Here is a 25,685-nt window from a genome sequence, read left to right on the forward strand (position 1 = left end):
ACTGGAACCAGAGACCCCATCCTTGGCTGAGGGGGAGAAATAGTGGGAGATGGCTGGGATTGTCTTCGGGGTCTTTATTTGGCAGTGCCAAATGCACAGAACTGCTGCCCCCAACAGCGAGGGCAAAAGGGAGAGGGCAGGAGCCGGACCCCGCCCCGCAGATGCAGCAGGATCTCCTCTCTGTGCCCCGAGGGTGGGGCAGGCTCAGCCCCAGTCTCAGCACGGGGAGCTGGGCCAGGACTGGCTCTGGTTGTTGGAAGGATTTTCCTAAAGGATGGGAGGTCTCCTGAAGGAGGGCAGTGCCTTCCTGCCCCCCGGCAGCAGCCCGCGGTGGCAGGGCAGCCGGGCCATGGCCCCGGCCTGCGGCACGTCGTGCTCCAGGAGGTTCCCGATGTTCAGGCCGGGCTGCAGGGCCCGGAGGGCGTCCAGTTCCTGCAGCAGGGCCTGGCTGAATCCGTCCGTGCTCAGCCTGGGCGTGGAGGAGGCAGGAGCAGAGGAGAAGGTGTTGGAGCTTGTGGGGAGGGAGGTGCTGAAGGGGCCGCGGTGCCGGTGCGGCCCTGCCTGTCCCGCAGCCTCCGCTGCCCGGCTCGGGCATGCCGGGCATGGAAGGGCCCGGGGCAGGGCCCTGACTCACCCCAGGCTCCTCAGCGGGCAGGCGGGATGCCGGAGCTGCTGGCAGAGCTGCAGGATGCCCTGGGCTCGCAGCTCGTTGTCACTCAGGTCCAGGCAGGTGAGACGGGGCCCCTGCAGCAGCCGCGCAGCCAGGGCCGGGCAGGAGGCGCCTGACAGCCGGCAGCTGCCCAGCCTGTGGGAGCGAGGGAAACAGGGAAGGAGGGCTTTGGCCTCTGCTTGCTGAGCTGCTCCGGGTGGGAAGGAGAAAGCTCTGCCTAAGAAGGAGGGAGCACTTGCCCATCCTGTAGCCCCTTTACCGCAGTGTCTGTAGCGGGCAGGCACATTTCTGGAGCCCCTCACACAGCAGCTCCACGCCAGCATCGCGCACGCCCTCGCTGAAGGACAAATCCAGCTCCTCCAGGGAGGTGTTGGTGCCCAGCACAGTGGCAAGGTCCTCGCAGCTGGCACTGGTGATGCGGGAATACCGCAGCCTGATGGGAACCCCGGGAAAACCCTCAGATCCTCCTGAGTGCTCTTACTGCCATCCCACCATGGTAGCATTCCCCACCCTGGTGCCACAACCTTGCTGCTCCTTGGCCTGAAGTGTGGGACAGAGGCACCATGCCACCCCAGATGGACCCTCTGTGGTGTCTCCCGAGCTCTCACGTCTGAGAGTTCTGAGGGACTCTGGGGGTACTCACCGCAGGATGCGCAGGCGGCAGCCCGGAGTCCGCAGCCCCTCACAGAGGAGGCGCACGCCACTGTCACCCAGCGAGCTGTCAGCCAGCTCCAGCTGGGCCAGGCCCGGGTGCTCCGCCAGCAGCGCTGCCAGCTCCGCACAGCAGCTCTCGGACAGCCGGCACCACTGCAGCCTGCGGGAGAGCACGGACAACAGGGACTCAGCGCATCTCACCTGTCCTGGCTGCCCACCTGCCCACCAAATCCTCAAGTAAAGAGGGCCTGGCCTCCCCCTGGCTGCTTGCCATTGTCCCCAGGGAGCAGTGAGGCAGCACCAACCCACTCACCCCCTGCACTGTGGTCTGGGTGTCCCCTACCCACAGCCCGGATCCCAGCCCTGGTTTGGGCTCCACGTGCGTCTCTCACCGGAGCACCTGCAGGGCACTGTCCCGGTGCCGCAGAGCCCGGCAGAGCAGGTGGATGGGGCAGGGCAGCTCCTCCCGCTGCCGCATGACGAGGGCACCAGGATGTCCTCCGGCTCCTGAGACTCCAGAGCTGCAGGGAAACAGAGCCGCGGTGCTGGCAGCTCTTGGTTCTGACACCAGCACACAACCCCCCCACCCCGAGCAGAACCTCCAGCTTCTCCAGAGGGACCTTTGTGGCTTTGGAGGAGCGAAGGACCTCAAGCATTGCTGCTGGAGCCACCCAGAGATGTAAGGTGAGTCACAGGGTGCATTTAACATTCCAGCACAAGGGATCCCCCTTTTTGAGGGAGAAGGGGGATGATGGGAACTCACAGTGACACCTGGGCACATGTGGGCCTGGCCAGGTCGAGCCAAGAAGCTCCATCACTATCAATTCCACAGTGGGCAGCGGATGGAGGAGCCCATGTGTTCCTTATTCTCCCCAGGAATAAGTAAATCCCCTGCTTGTGGAACCAAACACCCACGGAAAGGCCAAACTGGTGTTCAGGAAGGAGAAGCTGAATAATCCTTTGGGACAGAGGAAGAGAAATCTTTGCAGTTTTGGGTCATTAAAGCAAGGAGGAGCAGGACTTACCAAGGCACTGACACATCCAGCTCTGCCTCAGGATCCCGCCAGTGAAAGGAGCATCCCTGGAGGGTGACGGAGCCCAGCCCAGCCCAGTGCTGGATGCAGAAGGAAAGAGCCATCTGGTCATACAGGGTCAGCCTGGTGTCCTGCAAGTCCAGGTCAGTGAAATGACCCAATGCACTTTGTGCAAAGCTCTTCTCGTTCATCTCGAACAAGAAGTGGAAAGTGTCCATCTCCGAAACCTTCAGTGCTTGGCCAGGGTGGGAGAGGCCTCTGTGCCTCCTCTGAAGCCACTCCAGCAGCTCTTCCCGGGCTCGTGATGAAATTCTGCACCCAATGGTTTTGTCCATGTACTCTATGGATTTCTGGCTGACCAGACCAAAGAGGAATTGCACTGTTACATTCAAATCCTTTCTGGACTTGTTGTAGCTTTCCAATAATTTATTTACATCCTTCTCAAGCCTCCCCAGGCTGCTGATCGTTTCCCCATTGTCCTCCAGAACGTAAAACATTGCTGCAAAAAACTCCTGGAGGTGCAGGTGGGTGAAAGCATAGACACTCTCATGGTCTTCTCCTTCCCTTGGGATTCTTTCATTGAGGAAGTAGGGAAGAAGACCTGTCAGGTCCAAGCCACAGTCCTTGATTTCCTTCTCCTCAAAGAGGACCTTGTGCTTCCAAATACCCTCGGCAGCCAAGGAGCAAAGTTGGAGTAGGAACTGCTGGAGGACCTGTGGGTTGTCCCTGTCCCTGTGCTTCAGTAACTGGGAGAGGTAGAACATCATCATCCCTGTGGTGGTTTTGGAGCACTCAAGGAGGTTTTTCTTCCCACAAAGCTCTTGTTCAAGGATGGTGCAGATGGTCCAGCTCATGATAGGGATGACACACAAGCTATAGAGGATCTCGTTGCCTCTGACAAACCTGAAGGCCATGTCTGCTTTGCTGGGGTTTTCAAAATACCTATGGAAATACTCCTCCCTCCTGGCTGCCGAAAATCCCAGTATCTCCACATAATTCTCACCCTTCAGGCACTGCCTCAGGCTTCCAAGAGCTGTTGGCCTTATGGTGATGAGCAAAGAAGCTTTGGGGAGCAGAGTCTTCTTCAACAAGCTCATCAGGGTGAGCTCCAGAGGCTTCACCTCCCTGGGGTCAGAGCTCAGCTCAGCTTCGGGGTGAACCAAGGAAAACCCCAGGGCCTCAAAGCCATCAAAAATGAACAGGATCTTCTTCTGGTCATCCAGGATCTTCCCAGCTGGCACTTGCAGGCCAGGACAGCACTGTGAAACCAGGTTTGCCATGCTGGCTTCCATGGGAAGGACGATGGCTTTGCAGTCAATGCAGAAGACAAAGTCAAACTGCGTGTGGAGTGCCCCTTCTCCCCACTCCACCATCACCTTCCTGACCATCATTGTCTTCCCCATCCCTGGGGCCCCCACCAGCACCACGACCTGTGGGGTTTGCCCGTCTCCACTGGGTTCAAACAGCATGGTGGTGGCGGTGGCTGCTCCGCTGCTGGCACTGCTACATCCCTGGCCGGTTCCCACAGCTCCATCCTTGGCTCCGTGCTTGCTCTGAGGCTCCCTGGTGATGGTCAGGGTGGTGAAGCGGCTGTGGAGGGACAGGCTCTCCCTGGGACAGGCGCCCAGCTCCCTGTCCTGGCGGGACTCCCGGACCATGTGCTCTCTGCTGTCCCACCTGTGCTCTGTGCCAAGAGGAGCAGGGTCAGTTCCCAGCCCAGAGAAATTCCCCACCAGCCCACCTGTGCTCCCGACACACCAGCAGCTGCTTATTTCAATGCTCAGTGCTCTCCTAAGTCTGGCTGCGGCACTAAGGACACAGTTTGTGAGGATTTGGGGACTCTGGTAGGTTGGGCGTTCTTCTGGGTCCTGATCCTTGTCTATTAACCCTTGTTTTATCATCCCCATCCACCTGGGAGCAAATGCAACTGCCTGGGGCTGCCCTGCATGCTTCAGGGGACAAAGGCTCCAGAGCACAGACCTCTGCAGAGATATCCTTAATCCCCATCCCAGGAGGAATGAATCTGCCCAGGCGGCTGCTGGAAAGTGCTGAGAGCACTGGGTGAGCTTTAAGGTCACTTCCAAACCAAACCATTCTGTGATTTTAAACAATGCAGGAGGAATTGTTTATTTATCGAGGAATTACAAGCCCATGTAATTCACTGCAAGGATGAGCTGCCTGGACAGAGCTGGGTAACCCTGTCCCCAGAACAGCTTCAACAAGGAGTGCCCAGGACTGAACTCAGAGCCCAGGCCCATGCCAGCTGGTAGGGAGGCTCCAGGTGAGGCTGCTCAGCATTCCAGGCTATAAATAGTACCCCAGGGGGAGCAGGGCTTGGATTTTCACTGCAAGGACTTCCTGCTGCCAGGGAAACCCACCTTGGGTGCTGCAGAAAGTCATTCCACTGTGAGAAATGTCCTTCATCCTGCTTTCCTGGGAGTTTGAGGTACGGACAAACAGTGCTGCCCAAACAGCCACAGGGTTTTGCTGCTACGTGGCCTTTTCCCCCTTCTCCAGCTGTGGGGTGGGTTGTAACTGGGGCCCTAGGAAAGGAGAGAGGCTCCTTTAGGATCTTTGGATGCTCAGGGATGAAAGGGGTGTGAGCCTGTGCTGTGACCTGCTCTCCTGGTTTGCCTGCTCCAGTTTATGCACAGGGCACCTGTGTCTGGATTAGGAGGGGGTAACCCACTCGATGATTTTATTTTCTGTGAGTGATGATTGTCTTTCCATGATGGGGGAAAAAAAAAGCTTCAGGATGATGTGTTTAGCAAAGCAGCCTGTGAGGGATACTGGGAAAGGGAGAAAGGATGTTTTAAGGCACACTGGGAGTTTAAGGACTCCTTATGGACATCTTATTTCCCTGCTCAGAGTCAGACATTACACTGTCCCTCCTGCTTGCAGGACATCAAATAATTCTGGGGATAACTGTTTCTCTCCAAAGGAAATGGTCTCAAGTGTGTCAGGGGACATTTAGACGGAATATTTGGGAAAATTCCTTCACTGAAAGGGTTGTCCAGTCCTGGCACAGCTGCCCAGGGCAGTGGTGGATCCCCATCCCTGGAGGGATTTAAAAGCTGCGTGGATGTGGCACCCAGGGACAAGGGATAGTGATGGCCTTGGGCAGTGCTGGGGAATGTTTGGTCCTGATAACCTCAGAGGGCTCAAACAATTCCACGATTCTTTGTTCCTTCCCACGGATGCTGCTGCCACCAACATTCCCCTGTGGGTTTTGCAGGGGGAGCTCCCCAGGAGCCAGGGCTGTCCTTATCCCTGGTAACTCCTCCTGGGAGGTGCTGTGAGCAGAGGGGGAGGGGGCAAATCCAGCAGCACCGTTTCTAAAGGTTTCCCACTCCCTCTGACCTTGAAAAAGCCATTTTCACCTTGCTGTGTCTCAGCCAGGGCTGCCGCTTGCTGTGCCTGTGCTGCATTAGGGGGGATGTGACTCTGCCACGGGGAGATGGGGGAAGTGTATTGTTTTTACAGCTTTTCCTTCACTTCCCTTTTTCCTACCTCAGTTAAAAAAAAAAAGTTTACATTCAGAATTTAAATGTAACGTGAATTCCGGTCTGAGGCGTGTAAGAGCATCACGTGGGGCTGTTTATCTCCTAAGGCAGAGGCAGAGTGTGTGATCACAAGGAAACCACTGCTGGAACCCCTCATCCAGGCTCTGGGGACAAGACCCCGTAGTTCCCACTTGCAGGAGGCTCCCTCCCTCCTCCTGCCACCTTGAGGATATTCCTGCCTGATACAGAAGTAGCAAAGAGATTTTGCTAGGGAAGCAGTGGTTTGGGGGTGTCTCCTGCATTAAACTGTGGATTTCCACCAGCTTTGCAGGAATTCAGCCCCTCTGCTGCTGTCATTAGGTCAGCGGATTTGGGAGGCGTTAAGAAGGGGAAGCAGCTGTTTGGAGCCATGGAAAGGTCCTGTCTGTGCCTGGCACAAGTCTCTGAAAAAGCAGGGAGTGCTGGCACTGCTGGGTGCAGGACCAAACAGGGAACAGAGGGTACATCAGCTTCAGCCACAGCTAATCCTGTCTGTGCCAGCCTGTCTGAGCCCAGCTGGCTCCTGGAGCCAAGGACTACAGAAGGAATAACCTTGCTCATCCCTGCCCCAAGGGGGTGTGGGTAGCTGCATCCCAAAACAGGCCCTGGAAGCACAGCCTGTCCTGGGAGATTTAGGTTCTTGCATCCAGCCCCTCATTCTGCAGCTCTCTTCAAACACAGGCATGATTTTTCTTTGCAGTGGGATTTAAGCAACCTGAGTACTTTTTAGACATGATATGCACCTGGCTGGTTACTGGTGGGTGGTTGGTGGGTCCCAAGTAACTGATGGAGGCAGATGGGCAAGTAGCACACAGCCCAATTTGCTCTGAAATAAGGGCTAAAAGAGCTCCAGACAATACCAGAACCTGCTGAGGTTTGGGGGACAAGCAGGAAGTGACACAGGGATGGGAACCATCCCAGTACTAGTTGGAGGGGTGAGGCTGTAACAGAGAAGTATCTTTGCTTTTAGCTGGTGAGGATGAGGAGGAGGAGGAGGTGGCTGTGTCTGGCAGTGCCTGGCTGGCTGACAGCGCTCTGCAGTGGGACTGGGCTGTGTGCCCGGCTCTGGTCTGGGAAGGGGTGTCAAATCCCAGCCTGCTGGGACAAGGAGCAGTCTGGGGAGAAGGGAAGCAGAGCTGGCATAGAATTACCCCAAGGTGCAGCATTTCAGTGTCCTCCCTGCACTGTGCAGAGCTTCTCCTTGGCAAGTCAGTTTTACATTCCTTAACTCACTGTCTGGGATCATCTCAGTTGGAAATCCCTTGTCCGGGTGGGGGGAAGCTCATACTCCTATTGCCTGTGGTGTACACAGAGGCATCCCAATTTATCAGGCCGGCCTGCTCCCGGGTATTTTTCTCTGTGTGTCCTCCCCACTTTGTTGCTATGTTTCATGCAATTGCTGCAAATCCAGGCAGGATTTGAAGGAGAAACAAACGGAGCAGCAGAGGGGTCAGTGCCGCAGGGACGGCCCTGAACTGCTGAGCCAGCTCAGTCCCAAATGACAGAGGATGTAGAGATGCAGCTGGGCTGCCTTCACCACCCTGCGGCCCCCCCTCGGCACCCGGCCCCTCCAGATCCCAGCCCTTCCTTCTGGATTGGAGCGCCCTCTCCCCCCCTCCCTGCTCTCCATCGTCATGCAGTCTGCAGAGGTGCATTGTGGGAAACTCCCAAGTTTCCCCCCCACCCTCTGCCTGCCTCCCTCCCTCCTCTCTGCGCAAGAGCCAGCTCCCAAGGTGTGACTGGTCCGGCCGGAGGACAGAGGTAAGGGATGCCGCAGGGACGGGGGGCGCGGGTGGAAGGGCCGGGGCTCCCAGCTCGGGGACGTGCGGATGTCCTGCGCAGGGTGACAAAGAGAGACGGAGACGTGGAGCTACCTGCCCAAGGTGAGTGTGCACCTCCCGCAGCCGCCCGGGATGGAGGCCGGGCTGCCATGCCGGCTGCCTCTGGAGCGGGCACCCCGCAGCTTTCCCCGTGAGAGGCAAAAAGATCCTTTTTGACCCCAGACAAGGAGCGCGGTGAGGATGGCCGGCCCCGAGAGGCTCCCGTCCCGTCCCAGCTCGCACGCTTAGCTCGCTGAAGGTCAGGCAGGCACAGGAGGCGTTTCTGCACACGCACGGGTGCCTCCCGGCCGCTTCCTGCCCGCAGCTTCCCGCACGTACCTGCAGCCTCCCCGCCGCCGCCTCTGCGGGCTGTGCCGCGCAGCCCCAGCGCAGCCCTCCCTGCTCCGAGCCCGGGCCGGGCCAAGGACAGGCCCTGGATGCCGCAGAGCGCTCCGGAGGCAGGAGAGCGGCGGGCACGGGGAAGCGGAGCCGGCCATGTGCCGGAAACAGGGCTGCTGGGAGGGAGGAGGGGAAGCAGCATCCCGCGCTGAGCCCCTCCGGCCTTGGCAGGAGAGCTGCCGCACCTCCCCGGAAGGGTTTGAGCGCTTTTCCAGCTGCTTTCCCCCTCCCATCTGCATAGACAGAGGGATTTGTTTGCCTTGTGCTCTGCCTGGATGGATTTAATGACTCTGTTTAATTCTGTCAGTCGAGAGGCAGGAGGGAAGCGTGAACAGCCGGCAGCTTGGGTCAGCCGTCACCTTTTCCCAGGAAAGGGGGTTGTTTTGTTGGGCAGGGAGAATCTGATATCAATTAGGGGATGTATCCTTTGATTTGACCCTGGGCTTGTGCTGGAGAGGAACTCACAAAGGGAAATCTGCCCCCAAAAACCCGCAAAGGGAGGAAGATGTCAGAGGCAGCAGTGCCTGTTAAAACAGGGAGAATATTGCACCGAAGGGATGGGAGAGGGGTGGATACCAGCCCAGGGCTCCTGAGTCACGGTGGGTGCTTCCAGGGAGGGAATGCTTCGGGAATGTCTCAGGCTCTTCAGTCTGATGTCCCTGCTCTCTGTGCATCCATGCGCATCCCTGGGATGTGTGCTGGCAGGGACCTGTTGATTTGCTCCTGTTTACTTCTCTGTCCCTCTGGTGGCTTCTGGGGAGGTGCTAAGGGGGAAAGAAGAGGATTTTTAAAATTGAATCGAGGTCAGGCTGGCAGAACTTGGGCACTGGGACAAGAGGAGGAAACCTCCCCGCCGCAGCCCCGCTTTCCTGGGTGGGGCTTGGTCAGGATGCCGTCAGGAGAGGGAGGATGGACTATGCCGGATTAAGCTCCCTGCTCCATCTCAGGACTGACCTCCAAAAGTCTGACCTTCACAGGTTTGACCTTCAGTGTTTTCCAGCTGTCCTTTCTCAGCCACAGTGCCCAACACCAACATCTAACCCTGTGATATTGTGGTAGGGTGGGGGAAGAAATCCCAATTCTCCCCAAAAAGTGCATTTTCATCCCGCTGCATCCATCCCCTCCCCTGTCAGGCTGCTGGGATGCGGGGCTGGAGAACACCCTGGCACATTGTTCCCATCCTGGATCAGGTGTTGGGGCTGGCAGACGGGGTGGAGCTCCCTGAGCAGGGATTTCCATGCTGGAGGAGCTTTGGCCATCCTTCCCCAGATGCTTTCCAGCTTTCTGCTGGGAAGGAGAATGCCCTGGTGTTGCTGCACAAGGTAAGGGATGGGTTTTACCCCAGAGAGTGTGGGAGCCTCCCTGGAAGGTCACTGCCTCGTGTGGAATTGGCCCCTTGTCTGCCTGCAGTGGCTTCTTAGATTTCAGCTGCAGAGCAACAGTTTTCAGGCTGATGCCTGCAGATCCAGGGGCTGCCAGATTCCAGACCCAGCTCTGCATGTGAGGAATTGCTTCCAGAATCTTTCTGCTGGCCCCAGCTGAGCCACAAAGGGGGTGATGCCGCATCAGGCATAAGGGATGGATTTAGGATGCCCATAAACTGGGGAGGGATGTTGAATTTGCTGCTGCTTCCTGCAGTGGTTGGGGCTATTTCACTGTGTCACATATATCCCTCATCCTTTTTTGCTTGTGGATATTGAATTTGGGATGCAGGACTGGGAAGAAGATGCCTTAACAGCAAGTTCCGTCAGAAAGGGAATCAGCTTCCTGAAGCTGGGGACTGGCTTGTGGCTGCTTGGGGAGCAGCACCCCAATTTGGAAGCATCTGCCCTCTTCCCAAAGGCTTTTCCCAAGTCCTGGCAGGCCTGGGGTAAGGAGCAGGGCTTTGTGGTGGGAAGGAATGGGTGTTCACCATTTTCCAAGAGGCAGGGAATGTTTGCTGACCCTGTCACATTATCCCTGAGCTGGCACCACAGGCCCAGAGCTGAGCAGGAAACCAAGACAAGCCCCATGGCCCCAGCCAGGGTGTTGCTGGAATTGAATTTTTGGCTCTGGGAGGGCTGGAAAAACATTATAAAGAAATGAACTGAGTGTGTTTGCAAAAGTCAAAACAGGAGGAGTTGCTCAGGGTAGGGTTCAGGATGCACCCAGATCCCTGTGAGGTGTCATGGGTTAAGGCTCCAAGATTCCTGTTGCTGTGGTGTCTCCCAAAGTCTTCCCCATTATTGTTCCAGTGCTTTGATCCAGTATCCTGACAAATAACTGAGAAGCCTTTCCTTTGTGCCCTGAATTTCTGTTTTGGGGTGAGGGACGCCCAGCCCTGCCAAGGGAGAGGCTCAAGATCTAACACCTCGTGGTTTTTGAACGGTAAAAGCGACAGTTTTGCTCTGCGACAAAAAACCAAAACTATACAGGGGAAAAGAGAAATTGATTTTGTGTCTGAGAGAAGTTCAAACCCAAGATTAAAGTGAGATTAGCACAGCAAATTGAGGTGCTCTGAACTCTGTTTTAAGAGCTTGCAGACTGTGCTGGGACCCTGAGGAGCCAGGCTTTGCAGCAGGGTATTTCCAACCCAGCCTCAGCTACATATTTCCAGATTCTGTTGAATTCTAGAAATTATTTTGCTGTAAGATGTGTCTGAGAGTGCAAGCTGTATGGGGGAGGCTGGTGGCACTTGAGGGGCCTTCCCAGGTGTGACTTCTGCTGACAGCAGGCCAGGGCCGTGCCAGCTGTGACTCAGTGCCCAGCCCTAGGGAGTCAGTCGGAGCACGTGGCTGGAGACAAAATCTCCTCTCTCCCACCGCCGCTCGGCAGCGCCTGGTTTTTGCTGTCCACGTGGCTGTATACAAACAGGGATTCTTACCAGGGTGGGTTGGAGCTGTGTTTGGGGTTAAACCCCTCCAAAAGAACACAGTTTGAGCCCCTGGTAGGAGTGTGGTGTGTCTGCAATGCTGCCTCCATCTCTCAGAGAATAAAATGTCTGCCACATCCATCCCAGGAGCTCTTTGGGGACAGGATGTGTGTGGTTTGCAGAGGTGACGCTCAGCTCAGAGCTTGTCATCTGCAGAGGTTGTGGTGTAGAAAAAGACCATATATGTCCTGTTCCTGGGCTCTTTCTGGTGGGGAGACTGAAGTGCTGTGTCACCTGTGTGGGCAGCATGGCTGGGCAGCCTCCCGAGAGGACACTGGTAATGGTGTCACACCTCTGTGCAGCTGGTGGCCCACGATCTGCATCCCAGAGCCCTTCCCTTTGCAAATGGAGGGCAAAGCTGCCTTTACTGGGCTACAGGAACCTGTCCTGTTCCCTGACCTCACCTTGGTGCCAGGTACAACCCAATCTCTGAGGGTGGATGCCTTGCCCAGCCTGGAGAGAGGGGACATGGCTTGGTGGCATTGGGAGTGGGAAGGGGGGACCTGGCCATGCTCTGGGGGCTGTGGGGGTTGTGGGTACAGATTTTTGGGCACTGCCAGCACCAGCTGAACCAGTGAGGAGCACGCTGGGGCTCTGAGCAGCTGCAGGAATTGCCGCAGCCATGGAGCAGAGGCTTGGCTGGCAGATCTCTCCCCGTGGCAGCAATTTGAAGCTGCTGCCACTGCTAAAATACTTCCAACATCTGACACTCTCCATAACAAGATTCAAAGGGCTTGTTTGAGAGGGAAATGTTTAATCCAGGGATTGGGGGAGGGATGTGGGGAGTAACAAACAACAGATTGGGAAAAGGATTCATAAATATCTCATCAGAGTGAAGTGGGTCAGCAGTGTTTGCTGTGACTGGGTGCTGCTGTCTCTGAGGGTTGGATTTGGGAGGGCTGGGAAGCACAGCAGGCTCCTGTACAGTCTGTCCCTGGCTGTGCAGCACCGAGGCCGTGCAGAAGCGTCTGTGACAAGTGACTCTGCTGGCGTGGGGTTTGCGTTGCGTTGTGTCACGTTTGCCGTGCGTTGCGTCAGGAGCTGGGGGCTGAAATAGCCTGGAAGGGAGCTAAAAATCCTCCTTGGGGAGCTGCTCATGGCAGCTGAGAGAACACAAGCTCCTTATGTAAAGCTGCTTTAATATTTATGGTAATATCAGAGGCGGTGCATTACCTCATCCCTCTTCGCTGCACTTCTTGGGCATGGGGAATGGCTTAGTCACTACTCTGCTGACCTTCTCCTGGGTGCTTGCTTGGCATCTCCCTGCCTTTAACACATTTGTTCCCCCAGCAGCTCAGAGAAAGGTAAAGAATTGCTGGTTTTCCCCATTGGGAATGGGGAGTTGAAGCACCAGAAATGCTGCTCAGTTGCAGGAGGGGACTGGACACAAATCCTTCCAGCCCTGACAGATCACTCCACGTGTGGCAGAGGGGACAGGCACAGACCCCTGAGGACACGTCCCAGAGGACAGAGTGGTCCAGGCTGCATTCCTTGGGGGTTAGATGAGAAGATGGAGGAGAGTGGGATTGTGAGAGTGCTGGGAAAGGAGCTCCCTCTGCTGCTCCAGAGCTACCTTTGGTGCCAGCTGCTGTTTCCTTAGGGAAGGCAAGTGTCTGTCTGTCCTGTGCATGAGGGGATGACTGCCTTTCTTCTAGGCAGGCAGGAGTGATAAAGAAAGGAGGAGCAGATTAGGGGATGAGGGGGAGGATTTGAAGATTTTTCCTGCCGTCTCTGGCTCTTTCTTCACAGCATTGCTCCAGGTCAGATGTGGTCAGTAGCTGTTTCCAAGATGGATGTTTCCAACTGGAGGACACCTGGAGTGCAGGGATGGACCTTTGTTGCAGGATAAATCCTGGTACATAACCCCACTGTGCTGTTAAATCCTTCCTTGCTGCCAGTCTCAGTGTGGCAGTCGAGGACCTGATGGAAATGGGTTGCTTTTCATGACAGAGGGAAAAACCCTGGGGATGAGCTTCCCACTGCACCCCAGACCCACACCCTGGAGCAGCTCCTTGCTCTTGCAAAGTGACTGAGTTTTCCTTCCAAATGGAAGCAGCAGGGGAGGATGAGGGAATTTGGAGATGGGATGCATCCCTGCAGAGGGAAGGGGCCATGCTGATGGAGCTGTGCTGTGGCACAGATTTGGAGCTGGGATGGGTCCCTGCAGAGGGAAGGGGCCATGCTGATGGAGCTGTGCTGTGGCACAGATTTGGAGCTGGGATGGGTCCCTGCAGAGGGAAGGGGCCATGCTGATGGAGCTGTGCTGTGGCTCAGCTCAGCAATGACTCATCCGCTGCGCTCGGTGCAGGATTGATGCAGCTTTCATCTGTGCACGCAGGAGACAGATGAATAGATGTGTTTGGTGATTTGCTGGGATTTGAGGCAGGAAAGTGCCCTTCAGGGAGCCAAGGGAAGGTGCTCCTCTGCTGGCCTGTTGCTCCAGTGGAGGGCAGCTTGTTGCACTGGGTGAGTCTGACTGCACTGACCTTGAGAGCATCCCAGGGGAGCTGTGGCGTTTGTGTGCCAATCTTTGCAGCAGCAGCAATTTGGAAGGCTTTCCTTTTCCTTTTTCTCCTTGATCATCCCTGGTTTTATTACACCAGCTCCCTCTTTCCAGCCTGGGAAAGAGCTGGTTAGCTGCTGGCAATGAGAACCTTCCAGAAAGGGCACTGATTGTTTAACAGAAATAGCGTGGAGCAGGGAAAAGGGAGGGAATGAAGCCTGTCTCCCACAAAATCTTATTCCCAAGTGCTGGTGCCTGTGTAGGAGGCAGAGAGGGAGATGAAGGGGGAGGAATGGGTAGACAGGCAGAGACAGCAGCTGACAAGAGAAAAAGGAGGAATAAAAAGATGTGAGGAGCTATAAAGAAGAAAGCAAAGGTAGGAAAAATGTGTCATTAGAGAAAAACTTGGTGTGATGGAATGAGGGAAGAGGAGGAGACAAAGGAATAGGGGGAACCCTCACATGCAGGCTTAGTTTTTTGAAATGAGGAAAGCACTTCTTTCTTCAGTCTGGGGGAGACAGAGGTGCTTAAAGATGAGCCCATGGTCATGCCCTTGGAAGTACAGGATGGAGAGGAGTGACGATTCCCAAGGTAGGAGCTAAGAGCACATAGAAGAGGGTTAAGTACTGGGATGGAAGAGGATGTGCTGCTAAGGGTACCCAGGAGCCAGGCCAGAGGGTCTGGAGAGGTGCTGGGTGATCCTGTGGCTACTTGCAGTGATGGAAAACCACAGGCAAAAGCCCTTTATGCAGGCACTTAAGAACTGCTGATATTGATTTTTGGCTTAGTTTGGTTTCTACATCTTTTAAAACCTTTTCTAAGCTGTGTGATGGGTTTGTGTTGCTTTTAGTGGAAATGCACTTAGAATCAGGAAATTCTGTTTGTGGCAATGCAGGGCATGGCAGCAGGACAAAGCTCCTGGCTCCATGGCTCCAAGCAAAACCAGCTTTTGTGCCCCCAGGAATCTGGAGCAGTGAGGGGTGTGGATAAACCTTGAGGTGCCTGGGCTGTGCAGGGTTCCCATTTCTCAGCAAGAAGGTGAGTTTGCCCTCCCTGATTTGCACCAGCTGAGGATCTGGCACTTTGTTTTGCTGTTGCTCTACCAAAATACTGGTAGAAATAATCCTTTTATCTCTGCTATCTGTGAGAACTGAGAAACTAATGCTGCTTTTCCTGCAGTACCCATCTGGAGGGGGAGTATCACACAAGATCACATTTTACCTCACAATCTCCATAGGCTGTACATGATTTTCCTAGGGAAAGAGCAGAAGTTTAATGCTTGGTCCATGTGCTGTAACCACACGAATGTCAGAGTGTGTGAGTGGCCCAGTTAACTGATATCAAAGTGACAAAGAAGGTAAATTAATATTTATGCCACAATTAATCTGACTCTCCCTGCTTTAACCTCTGAGCCCGTTTCAGTTGTGGGCTCCACTTACTATTTCTTTGTGTATCATTGTGCCAGATTGAAAAAAAAAAAAAAAAAAAGGATAAATTGGTCCCAAACCAGAGGAGCAGAGTCCTGGGAGTGACTGTGTGCAGCCTCAGCTCTGGATTTATGTAGGACTTGTGCTGACAGAGCACTATGGATGCTCTCTGGAAGCATAGGAAAAGGTGAGGCAGGTGGTATCTACAGAAATATCACAGAATGAGCACTGAGAGGAAAATATTCTTGCACTTGGCCAGGCCCTTGTTTCCCTCCCACGCCCCAAGCCACAGCGAGGTCTGAAGCTGGGGGAGCATCTGGGGTGGTGTTTGTATGGTACAGGATGCCCAAATGTCTGATACACACTCAGCAAGCTGTGAGGGAGGCACAGTTTGGGCTTTCCAAAAGGGTTTAGTTTCCCAAACTAGGGAATGCTGCAGTCAATGACAAATACAGGGTTTTATGGTCACCAAGCCTACTGCAGTGTGAGGAGCTGGGCTGGAAGATCCTTGTGTGTCCCTTCCAGCTTAGGATATTCTGTGAGAGTTGTGGAATTCCATGATTTTGGTGCTGCAACTCCCTCAGTCTGCTCTAGCTGGCTGGCACTGGAGCAGCTGGTGGCCACCAAGCAATGGCTGGCAAGGGAGAGCAGGAGAGGGAGGTGTTTCCATCTTACACTTAGGAGCCATAAAGTGTTGCTCAGCTTTGCTCTAGTCCCAGACCTCTCACCTCTTTGAGATTTCCTCCTTCCTAAATGGATATGAAAGCACCCTGTTTGTCAGCCTCTTTCCCAGAAGAGTCAGCAGCACAGATCATTGGTGCAGTCCTGGGACCTTGTTCCTGCCATTAGAGGAGTGATCTGCCCTCTGAGCCGCTGTGGAAGGAACCTTGGCTGGCTGAGGTTTGTGAGGAGCCTCTTCAGCTCTTGATCCAGACAATGAGCTCTGATTTCACTTAGCAGGCAGAAGGCTCCTGGCAGGTTCCTGGTAGCCCTGAAGGTCAGCAGGGAGCCAGCAGCTCGGATCCTGGTTACTCTTTATTTCCCGAGCTTGGGGCTGATGTGGTGCTGAACTGCCAGCGCCTGCTGGCAAAATGCCCAGTGCATTGTCCTCTCCTCCCATCACATGGACGTGCAGCCACAGGAGCTCCATCCTCAGCTCACCCTGCCCTGCCAGCTTTGTGGGGTGAGGTTGTTGTGGTACAAGTTTTTCATCCCCTCAAAGCCCACTTTGTCCCTTTGCTGAATTCCCGTGGTGCAGCAGTGCTGTTCACTGCTTCCACCAGTTCCCTGGGGAAGATAGCCCCAGATGGTCACCAGCATCCTGTTTGGCTCCATGGGCAAGTCCAGCAAACCCTGAAAGGAGATGACAGGAGTGACATGTCTCTATCACCAAGAGATCCAGCTCTGCAGTAAATCCATGCAATCAATTCTTTGTTTTGCACCAGCTGAGGATCTGGCACTTTGTTTTGCTGTTGCTCTACCAAAATGCTGGTAGAAATAATCCTTTTATCTCTGCTATCTGTGAGAACTGAGAAACTAATGCTGCTTTTCCTGCAGTACCCATCTGGAGGGGGAGTATCACACAAGATCACATTTTAACTGCTTCCTAGGTGGACCTTGGAATAGTGCTGCAAAAGGGGAGGGTGGAGGGTGAGACAGGCAGGAAGGATCTATGCATCTGCTTCCCCATGGAACACAGTGGTCTCTCCTTACCCAGAAGGGTTTGAAAGGGTGAGCAAAGGCAAAGTAAGGTTTATTTGGTTGGATGTTAGTTTGTCATCACTCACAAATGGCCTCACGCACACAGCCAGGATGGACTTCACTGTGGATGCCCAGAAGTGGCAGCCATAGATGACAGTCAGTCCAATTTGTTTAATGTTCCTGTTCGATATTAGGAAAAAAATCCTTCCCTGTGAGGGTGCTGAGGCCCTGGCACACACTGACCAGAGAAGCTGTGGCTGCTCCATCCCTGGAAATGTCCAAGGCCAGGCTGTACAGGGATTGGAGCCATCTGATCCAGTGGAAGGTGTCCCTGCCTGTGGCATGATCAAGGTGAGTTTTAAGGTCCCTTCCAACCCAGGCCGTTCTCTGCTTCTGTGATTGTTACAGGCACAGAGCTTGTAGCAAATGCTTTGAATGGAGTTCACAGTTCTGAAAGAAGGAGCCAACAGTTTTCCAGTCTTCCTTTCTGTCCTCCTCCATCACCTCCAGGCAGAGCAACACTGGCTTGCTCTGCCCTGTCACTCACCTCTCCTTGTTCTGCTTCCCACTCCAGGTGCTGTACCATGTCCAGGTAGGACACTGCCAGAATAACAAGCATCCCAAGACAGCCTCTCCCAGGCCTTGAGCTCGGGTGGCTTCTCTGCTTCCTGCAGCAGCTGGGTGAGGGAGAAGAGCTGGGATAGCCCCACGAATCCAGCCGCTGCCCACAGCACCCCTAGGATGGATTCCAAAGGCAACGTCCGAAGCGGAAACAAACCCGATGCCAAGGCCGCCAGCTCCGGGAAGCCGGAAAAACCCAACCCCGGGCCTGCCACGAATGCAGACAAGAAGGAGGCCCCCAAAGAGCAGCCTGCTCCTGCCACGGCCACCAAGAAGGCAGGAGGCGACGCCGCCATCGCCAACAACCACAGCAACCTGAAGCCCAGCGCCGCCGGCACGGAGACGCAGGAGGCCAGCGGGCAGTCCCCTGACTCTGACCACAAGGGAAACAGCTCCGAGGAGTCCCCAGGCAGCTTCTTCGACAACATGAAGCCCTTGATCATCGTCGGAGGAGTGGCGGTGGCTGCGCTGGCTGTGATTGTGGGAGTGGCATTCCTAGCCCGGAAAAAATGAAGACCGAGAAGGGGTGGGGATGAGAAACCCAGCCCAGCTGTACAGCTCCTTTTGAGACAAATGCATGCAGAGAAATTCTATACATAGCTATATATATAGAGAGCGAGCTAGATAGGCCAACAACAAACACCAACTGCAACTCCAGGGTCTTGTTCAAGACGACTGTGCCAGTCTGACCCGCTGTGGGTAACTCCATGCACTCAGTGTGTTCTTTCATGTAATATATCTTGGCTTATACCGCTGTGTATAGATTACAGCTTCTCCTGATCGGTGTAAATGACGGTGTCCCCTCCCCTCCCCTGCTGTCCTCCCTGGGAGACACCCCCCCCTCCCCCCCCCTTGCAGTCCCGTTTTCAAGTCCAAAGTGTTCTACGTCCCATTTGGAGTCCCAATTTGTGTTTTGGTTTCTGTTTGGTTCTGTTTTAACTTGGGCTGTGGTAAAGAAGATGGAAGGGGAGTGCTAAGGCCCAGCTCTCCTGTCACGCTCGGCTGGGGGTGTTTTTCCAGCCCCCTCCCAGGACAAGGGAAGCACAGGGGCAGTGGCAGGGAAGAGGCAGCTCCCTGACCCAACAGCCACAGGCGATCCCTAATTGGTGTCTGTGCATCTGCCCCTCATCATCCCACCTTGGAACACCCGCCTGGGAAGTGCTCCGGAGGAACCAGGGCGGCTGCGGCGTGGCAGAGCCCAGTGTGAGCCTGGGATGTCACATCAGGTCACTCCTCTGGCTGAGCTGCCAGCGGGACAGTGACCAGAGGGGCTGTGCTGTGGCCCAGAGAAGTCCCATTGCAGCCTTCAGGATCCCAGGGCTCACCAGGGTCACGTGGGCAGTGTTTGGAATAGAGAGACTTTGTTTTGGATCTAGTATTTCCTAAAGTTAGGCTGGGCTTTGCAGAGTGCTGTGGGCTCAGTCCAAGCTCCCTCGAGGTTGGCTGGACTATTTGTGTTCATTTTTTTGGGCTTTGGATAAGGCCTTTCACTGGATTTTTTTCCCCCACTGAAGGCTGTGGTCTCTCAGCACATGGGATGACAGGAAAAGGGGGAGACATGAGCTGGTGTTAGGGCAGAGAGGACCTGGGACCCCATGAGAATAACACTAACCTACCTGCTTTATACCAGGGAACCCCCTTCAAGGGCACTGGAGTCTGTCCTGGGTGGATTTCTTGCCTCCCTCTTGTGACAGTAGTAGCAGGGAATTGTAACTCGTCCACACTTTGGAAATGGAAACAAATTCCCAGCCCTCAGGAGCAGCCTGATTTCATGGGTGAGTACCTTGGCTCTAAAGCCAGACCTTGTGAGGGGGAGGAGAGAGGGTGTTTAGAGCTTTGGCCAGTGCTCAGCACTAAACAGCAAGGGGTGAGGAGCTCTGCCTCTGAAAGCTTCCATTAGGCTTCTGTTGGCTGCTGCAAAACAGTGTTACAAAAACCCCTTATGTTTTGGGTTGAAGTGGGATCAGAGATTACATGAGATCCAGTGAGAGCTTGGCAATGGCCACAGCCTATGGGCAGGGCAGGAGTGATGGATTAGAAAGGGGCTGTGACACAGTGGGGTGAGCTCTGTTACAGAGCCCATCGTGCACCTTTAACTGAGATGGATGGATGGATGGATGGATGGATGGATGGATGGATGGATGGATGGATGGATGGATGGATTCAGGGGCTGCAGGGATAGAGGGGGGTGTGCATTCATTCCTCAGGTGCTGCCTATGCAGTGTCTACCTCTGGCACAGTCCCTGGATGGGATGGTGTGGGGGTATAACCTGACCTGGCAATTCTGCTCTTGGCTTGAGTCTGTCTTATTTACCTCCAAATCTGACCTGCTGAATGCACATGGTCTTGGAATGCATGGCTACTCCTGTGGTGAGCTCAGAAAATATTCCCAAAGGTGTGTGGCCTCTGGGAATGTCAGACACTATGTTCTGGTGCAGATGGAAGTTGATGCCTCCACCTTTGCCAGCAGAGAGACAGGAGCAGGTGTGTTGGGCTCACAGGAGTTTTGGAAGCAGGGCTACCGCTCCAGGTGAGATCCTGGTAGCCTAAAACACTCTTGGCATGAGCTTCTAAAATTTTAGAATTTTCTTTTCTAAAATGTTTTTATTTCCTTGTCTTCACCTTTGGCAACAGAACAGGGGAAAAACAGTTCTCAGCCAATGGCCTTAACCTTTTCTCCATCTCCAAACCCTGCCTGCCCTTAGAGCACTCGCATGCAAGGCCACCAATTTCATCCAGAAACCCCACAGAGGTGGTGATGGGGCTGCAGCTCCTCATCAGGCACGGCGCTCATTCGAGCCCTCCCTGCTCGGCCAGCCTGGTATGTTCTGTTTGTCAGGGGTTTTTGAACGAGGTCTGTCCTGTTCCCAAGAGATTTCCCACTTCCTGTGATCAGTCTGCTGTAGAGGTTCAGCACCTGGAACCCACCTCTTTGGCAGTGTGGTTTGGAAAACACCTGTCTGTGTGTGTGTGTGCCTTGAAGCACATCCTCTGTGTGTGTGTGTGTGTGTGTGTGTGTGTGTACAAACCTCTGTGTTGCATTGCTGCAGTCTGGGAGGGGGAGAGAATCCAAGCTGGAGATGCCCCTTCCTTCGTTCCCTGCATTCACACCAAGTGTCCATGATGTCTTTTCTGTGCCATTCCCACCATGCCATGCAGCTCCTGAATTCCTTTCCAGTCCTGGTTTCTCTCAGTGCAAGGGATGTCTGGCTGGTGAAGTGCTGAGTGTGTGGTGTGCTCGGAGCCCCGAGCCCCTGCTCCCCCCCAGGCAGTCCTTTGGGCTCTTTGCTTTAAAATGAGGCACTTTTAGACTCTCCTGGACTGTGCTGTAGTGCTTTTCCAAGCGTGGCTCCAGTGTTGAGCCGGGCAGATCCAGCGTAGATGCCACAGCGCGCCGCAGCCCTGACTTGCAAACAGCTCCTGTCCTGCCTTCCTGTGCCAGGCTGTGCAGTGCTTTTGTTCTGAGCCAAAACTGTCCAGCGAGCACCAGGCCGAGGGAGCAAATGCCCCTCTCTCAGCCCCAAAGCTGTGGAAGCAGAAGGCTTTAATGACTGACCTCGCTGTGCTAAATAAATAGTTGTCTTTTCTCGTACTGAGCACACGCCGTTATTTGCTTGATGTCCTTCTTTGTGTGGTTTTTGTGGTATGAAGTCCTTCCAGTGACATCTCCGTGGGGAGAGTGAATTAACACTTAAAACTAATCAGAGTCTGTGCTTGGGGTTTGAAGAGATCTAGATTGCTAGTTTACTCTTTTGATCAAGTCGATAAATTAAATATTGGCAAAACTGGTTTCAGACCTTTCAGCTTATCACCAAAACTCTTGATTGAATCACTGCACCCGATCTCAATCTCTTTTTAGGGAATCATAAATTTTAGTTGAATATAAAGATGTCATTTTGCTGTCTTGGACAACACAGTAGAAGGTTTTTGCTGCTTCTATTTTAAGAGAGATGAAATGGATTATGCTTCTGCTTCCTCTTCCTACTGATTTAATACCCTGTAGATAAGTCCTGTTATTCCTAACAGTGCTGCAGCAGGATGAAAACAAATCTGGCAGCCAGGGGATTGTGCAGCAGGATTTTGGCAAGGGTAAGAATGCATTCCTGTTCGCCTGGGGCTCCCTTAAAGCACTCAACAGTCACTTGCCCTGAAGCATTTCTTAGGGGGCTGGGTGATAAACTAAACATCCATTTGTGTCTCTGATGGACTAGAGTTTGAAGGCTGAGCCATAGAATACTAAAAACAGGGGGAATTTTTCCACTGGCTTCGCCATGCTTTGGCCTTTGAGTTCTTGTTGGCACCAGGGATATGATCACAGGTCATCATAAAATCATCTCAGTTGCAGATTTACTTTTCAATTGACACAAACGTTCCTTAGACTGAGCATAAGGGAAGTCTCTTCTCTGAGGCAGCCCTGCTTATACTGGCATCAGGATTTGTGTATGAACAACAGCAGTGCAACCAAAAAGCCCCTGGAGCTGGTGAGAGATGATTTATGCCTTAAAATATTCCTTACTTTTTCTGGAAATGCTACTGGGGTTTAGAATTCAGCGGCCTTCTAACTATTCTTAGAATTGGTTGAAAATAACAGTGCTGAAGATTGAAGAGGAAAATGATTCTTTGAGAAGTAAACCAAAAAAGGAAGGCAATGAAAAAAATATGTTTGAAAGGTGAAATTATTGGAATTTCAATCAGCTCCATGGAAAGCTTCAAGTTGGTGAAGATTCTGTGAGGGTGCAAGGAACAGAGCAGAGAAGTGGAGAGAAAAAGAACTATTTAATTATCTTAATAGCTTTGGTAAGGACATGCTAACTTTTATATCCTCTTCCCCCTTTTTCTTTCCTCAGGAGAAGGCAAAAATGACGAGCTCTGGTGCCATGCAAATTAACCTCTGCTAATTGCGTTTTCCAGATGATTTCCTGCTGTCTCTGAGCAATGTTAAAGGGTTAGAAAAATACCTGAACTTTTCTATAACCAACTTTGCATGATTCAGGGGAATTGCCAGGACATCAGGAGGGGCTGTGTTCTCTTTTCACATTATGACAAGGACTGCAAATGCAGCCTGCTTGCACTTCCATCCTCCTGGTCCATCCTCCATGCTGGAGCAGGAATGCCGATTCCCTTCCCAGGCCTTGTTGTGGTGTCATTCCCTTCACCACAAAGCTGGGAGAGGAAGAAGCATCACATGATGTTCATGAGCTGGCTGCAGTTATGCTGCACAGGTTGGGCACTTCCCACCACAAAGAGGAATTGGCTTTGATCTGGAGCAAAACAGTTCTGTATTCCAGAAAATTCTCCCTGCAGGACATTGGAATTGGGAATATTTCCTGCTATTTACACTGGAGGTATTTCGTCCTTTACTCTTCTGGGGAGAAATCTGCTGATGCTGAGGATTTGTTGGCACATTTTGAGTCTTATGAGTGACACTTGGCTGGCACCCCCAAAAAGCCTTGGAGCCTGTGCCCCCATCCAGCAACCCGGAAAGGGGGTTTAATCCACTGAATAAAGTGGGTTTATGATGACTTCTTCCTCTCTTTTGAGACCATCAATAACCTGATTTCCTTTTAAATTCCCTAATTCCTGGGATGTCTGTTCACACCAGATCTTGAGCTGCTGCAAACTACGGGGTTCCACTGTTTTCAGATCTGATTCATTGCTTGTTCTTTCCTCCTTCTTTGGCCACTGCACTGTATTCCCTTTTCTTTCCCTACTTTCTCCCTGGGCAGCTCTGCAGATGAGGCCTCTCCATAGCCCAAGGCTGGGGCAGATTTTGAGTTGTCTAAGGCAGGTTTGGGGTGGTCCCCCAAAAATACAGGCGGTGCTGGGCCCCCAGACTGTGTCACAGCAGGGAATGTGTGAAGCTTTGATCTGCCCTCACCTTTGAGGGTCTAAGTCTGCCACAGGATTTGTGATGGATGACAAGTCCCCAGGAAGGTCCCCTCCTGTCCTTCCCTGCCAGTCAGGTGTGAGGTGTTCTGGCTGCTTGAGAGGGGCTGACATGCTGTGAGCACACACTGCCCTTGGCTGCAGCCAGAGCTCCCTCAGCCCTCTGGAGCGCCAAAAGCAAAGGGAAAAGAGAAGTTTTGAAGTTGAGGACTTGTGCTTCTGCTGGCCTGGCAGGATCAGCTGTTGTGCCAGGGGTGAGGGTGCAGGAAGTGCAAGGATTGTCTCATCTCAATGAGCTGATCAGGTGTCACTGGGTGATAGAGAACTCTGGGATATCCGGGCCTCTAAAACTCAAATTTCATTCATTTGACTATAAAAGGCCTCAAATTCCTGTGAGAGATCAGAGCCTTTGGCTTTCCAAATTCATGAGTTTGGGTCTACCTTGTGCTAGAGCTCTGCTCCCTCCTCTGGACAGTGTGTGCTCAGATATGCAGCACTCTGGGACTTGTGCCCTCTGCTCTTTGATGCTCTTCAAATCAAATAGACTTTTTCTGCTGAAAAGCATAACTTGGGTTAAACAGGCTTTGGACTGGCTGTTCCCATTTCTCTTCTGGTTGTTCCCAGCTTGCAATTCTCAAACAGTTCCATCACTTTTCCATTCCTCAGCCCCAGTGCAGCATCCCAAGCCTGAATGCATAGGTTCTTTCTGTCTGTGTGATGATGCTGCAGCACCAAAGCTCCCACCAGGACAAGAGGAATCTTCATTCACCTTTCCAACAGTCGCATCCTGCATCATATCCCTGGTTGTGCCACGGCTGCTTCAAGCAGCCAAGCTTCTAGGGCAAACTGATGAGAAGAAGGGTGCCACACAATTTTGTTTGGTTAAAAACCAACCAACCAACTTGGGAATAAATTGGCTTTACTGAGTTTTGAGCAGCCCTTCATAACCCTGGTGCCTTTTCCCAGGACTGTTTCAACTGAAGCCTTTAAAAATTGCAGTTTCACCTCCCCAGGAAACCAACTCTCTTCCAGTGCAGGTTGGCTATCAGTTTGTGGAGGAACTAAAATTTTAGGAAGGGAAATTGAAGGTCAGATTACAGGGGATCTTTATTTTGGTTTTGGTTTGTTTGGATTCTGTTACTTCTCCAGGGACTGAGCCAAAGCCCTCAGAAGTCAGACTGAAATGCCTGCTGTTCCTTTGGAAGCCTCAGGCACCTTTCCAACGACGCTGGTGGGTTTTGAGTCAGCTCCTGAGTGTGTTTTCCAAATGATAGGAATTTTCCAAGTGACACCTTGATTTCTTCCCTGTACAACCAGACCTGCTTGTCACTTACACATCTTTACCTGTGTTCAACATACAGGTTTGGAGTATTTTTTTGCTCTCAGAAACAATATGCTGCTAGACACATTTCCTGGAGGGAAATGGACACCTACCTACACACAAAGCTATCCAGCTAATTTATACCTTGTTGAATTTATAATCTTGTCTATGCTTCTATGGACACTTTGTATGGGCTGCAGCTCAAATCCTAAAATAGTCAAGAATTTTTTCCTTTCCCATATAGTATTCTATTTACTTTGACTTTGAAAACAAAAAAAGCGTATAAATGCAATAATGCAGGTAGACTAGAAATACTAGATTGAAAATTTAAAGTAGTTTAGCTTGTCCCATTGTGACTGACAGTGTTGTATGACACCCAACGCTGTACCCTGACATTTTCCAGGCTTTCTCCGTAGCTGAATCTAGTATTAGCTTTGGAAACCCATTGTGTGAGTGGTGGGTGGATGGGTCGGAATCGTGTGCTCTCTACACACTGTATGTTACTCACATCACAAGCTGTATGGCCACTCCATATGCTGTGAAACTGTAAATGATTCCCAAATACACCTGTAACTCTTACCAGGATTGTGAGAAATAAACTATATATAGATATATACACACACACATAGAGAGATTGTATAATTCCTCCTATGAGCATCTTCGTGTACCTGGGGGTGTGAGTGGAACCTGCTGTGCCCCCTCTGGAGGTTGTCTGGAGAAAGCTGTGGCTGCCCCATCCCTGGACACGTCCAAGGCCAGGGTTCACGGGGCTTGGAGCAACCTGGGATAGTGGAAGGTGTCCCTGCCCATGGGAGAGGTGGAACGAGGTGAGCTTTAAGTCCCCTTCCAACCCAAACCATTCTATGATTCCTGGATTTTATGTCTGTGTTTCCCAAAGGCCCGATGTTTTCTAGGTGATGCCAGTGAGAACTGTGAGAAAAGGCAGTTCCTGCCCCAAATAAACTCCAGCCTGCCCAGGGAAAGCAGGATGATTATTGTTTTTCCCAGATAGGAACTAAATTGAATCATAGATTTACCCAGAGACACAGGGGAAACATTTCTGGTCCAAGAAGTTCCCTATCCCACAGCCTGGTCTCCAGCTTTCACCCCCAGTTCTTTTGCTGTGATCTTTTTCCTGCCAAATTTCTCCTGTTGATTTTCTGGTTTTGTTTCTGAGATGGCCTGGGAGCACCTCC

The 25,685-nt window shown here is 52.8% G+C and overlaps 2 protein-coding genes across 3 annotated transcripts; one reads left to right on the forward strand and one right to left on the reverse strand.

The window, feature by feature from the left end:
- Positions 1 to 59: 59 nt before the first annotated feature.
- On the reverse strand, positions 60 to 8,261 carry LOC118686855 (NACHT, LRR and PYD domains-containing protein 12-like). 2 transcript variants are annotated; one of them, XM_036383290.1, is made up of 8 exons: positions 8,060 to 8,160; positions 4,737 to 4,901; positions 2,350 to 4,042; positions 1,717 to 1,845; positions 1,314 to 1,484; positions 930 to 1,103; positions 635 to 805; positions 60 to 469 (listed from the first exon to the last, which is right to left on the reverse strand). In XM_036383290.1, the coding sequence occupies exons 2-8, from the start codon at positions 4,780 to 4,782 to the stop codon at positions 268 to 270; spliced, it is 2,586 nt and encodes an 861-aa protein (XP_036239183.1). In that variant the 5' UTR covers positions 4,783 to 4,901; positions 8,060 to 8,160; the 3' UTR covers positions 60 to 267. The 2 variants fall into 2 exon arrangements, with proteins under 2 accessions (XP_036239183.1, XP_036239182.1); XM_036383289.1 differs by lacking the exon at positions 4,737 to 4,901 and having other exon boundaries at positions 8,060 to 8,261.
- On the forward strand, positions 7,568 to 25,113 carry CEND1 (cell cycle exit and neuronal differentiation 1). The gene is made up of 2 exons (XM_036383295.1): positions 7,568 to 7,661; positions 17,236 to 25,113. The coding sequence occupies exon 2, from the start codon at positions 17,403 to 17,405 to the stop codon at positions 17,793 to 17,795; it is 393 nt and encodes a 130-aa protein (XP_036239188.1). The 5' UTR covers positions 7,568 to 7,661; positions 17,236 to 17,402; the 3' UTR covers positions 17,796 to 25,113.
- The last annotated feature ends 572 nt before the right edge of the window (positions 25,114 to 25,685 follow it).

Source organism: Molothrus ater, chromosome 6, assembly GCF_012460135.2.
Source record: "Molothrus ater isolate BHLD 08-10-18 breed brown headed cowbird chromosome 6, BPBGC_Mater_1.1, whole genome shotgun sequence".
Classification (NCBI taxonomy): domain Eukaryota; kingdom Metazoa; phylum Chordata; class Aves; order Passeriformes; family Icteridae; genus Molothrus; species Molothrus ater.

Bases quoted from the DNA above. Each gene is read 5' to 3' on its own strand.
- LOC118686855 (XM_036383289.1), bottom strand. From the start codon at position 8,261: ATGCTGCTTCCCCTCCTCCCTCCCAGCAGCCCTGTTTCCGGCACATGG. The intron at 4,043-8,059 runs GTACGTGCGGGA...CTCTTGGCACAG, and splicing joins CGGCGGCGGGGAGGCTGCAG to AGCACAGGTGGGACAGCAGA. The intron at 1,485-1,716 runs GTGAGAGACGCA...GCTCTCCCGCAG, and splicing joins AGTGCCCTGCAGGTGCTCCG to GCTGCAGTGGTGCCGGCTGT.
- CEND1 (XM_036383295.1), top strand. From the start codon at position 17,403: ATGGATTCCAAAGGCAACGTCCGAAGCGGAAACAAACCCGATGCCAAG.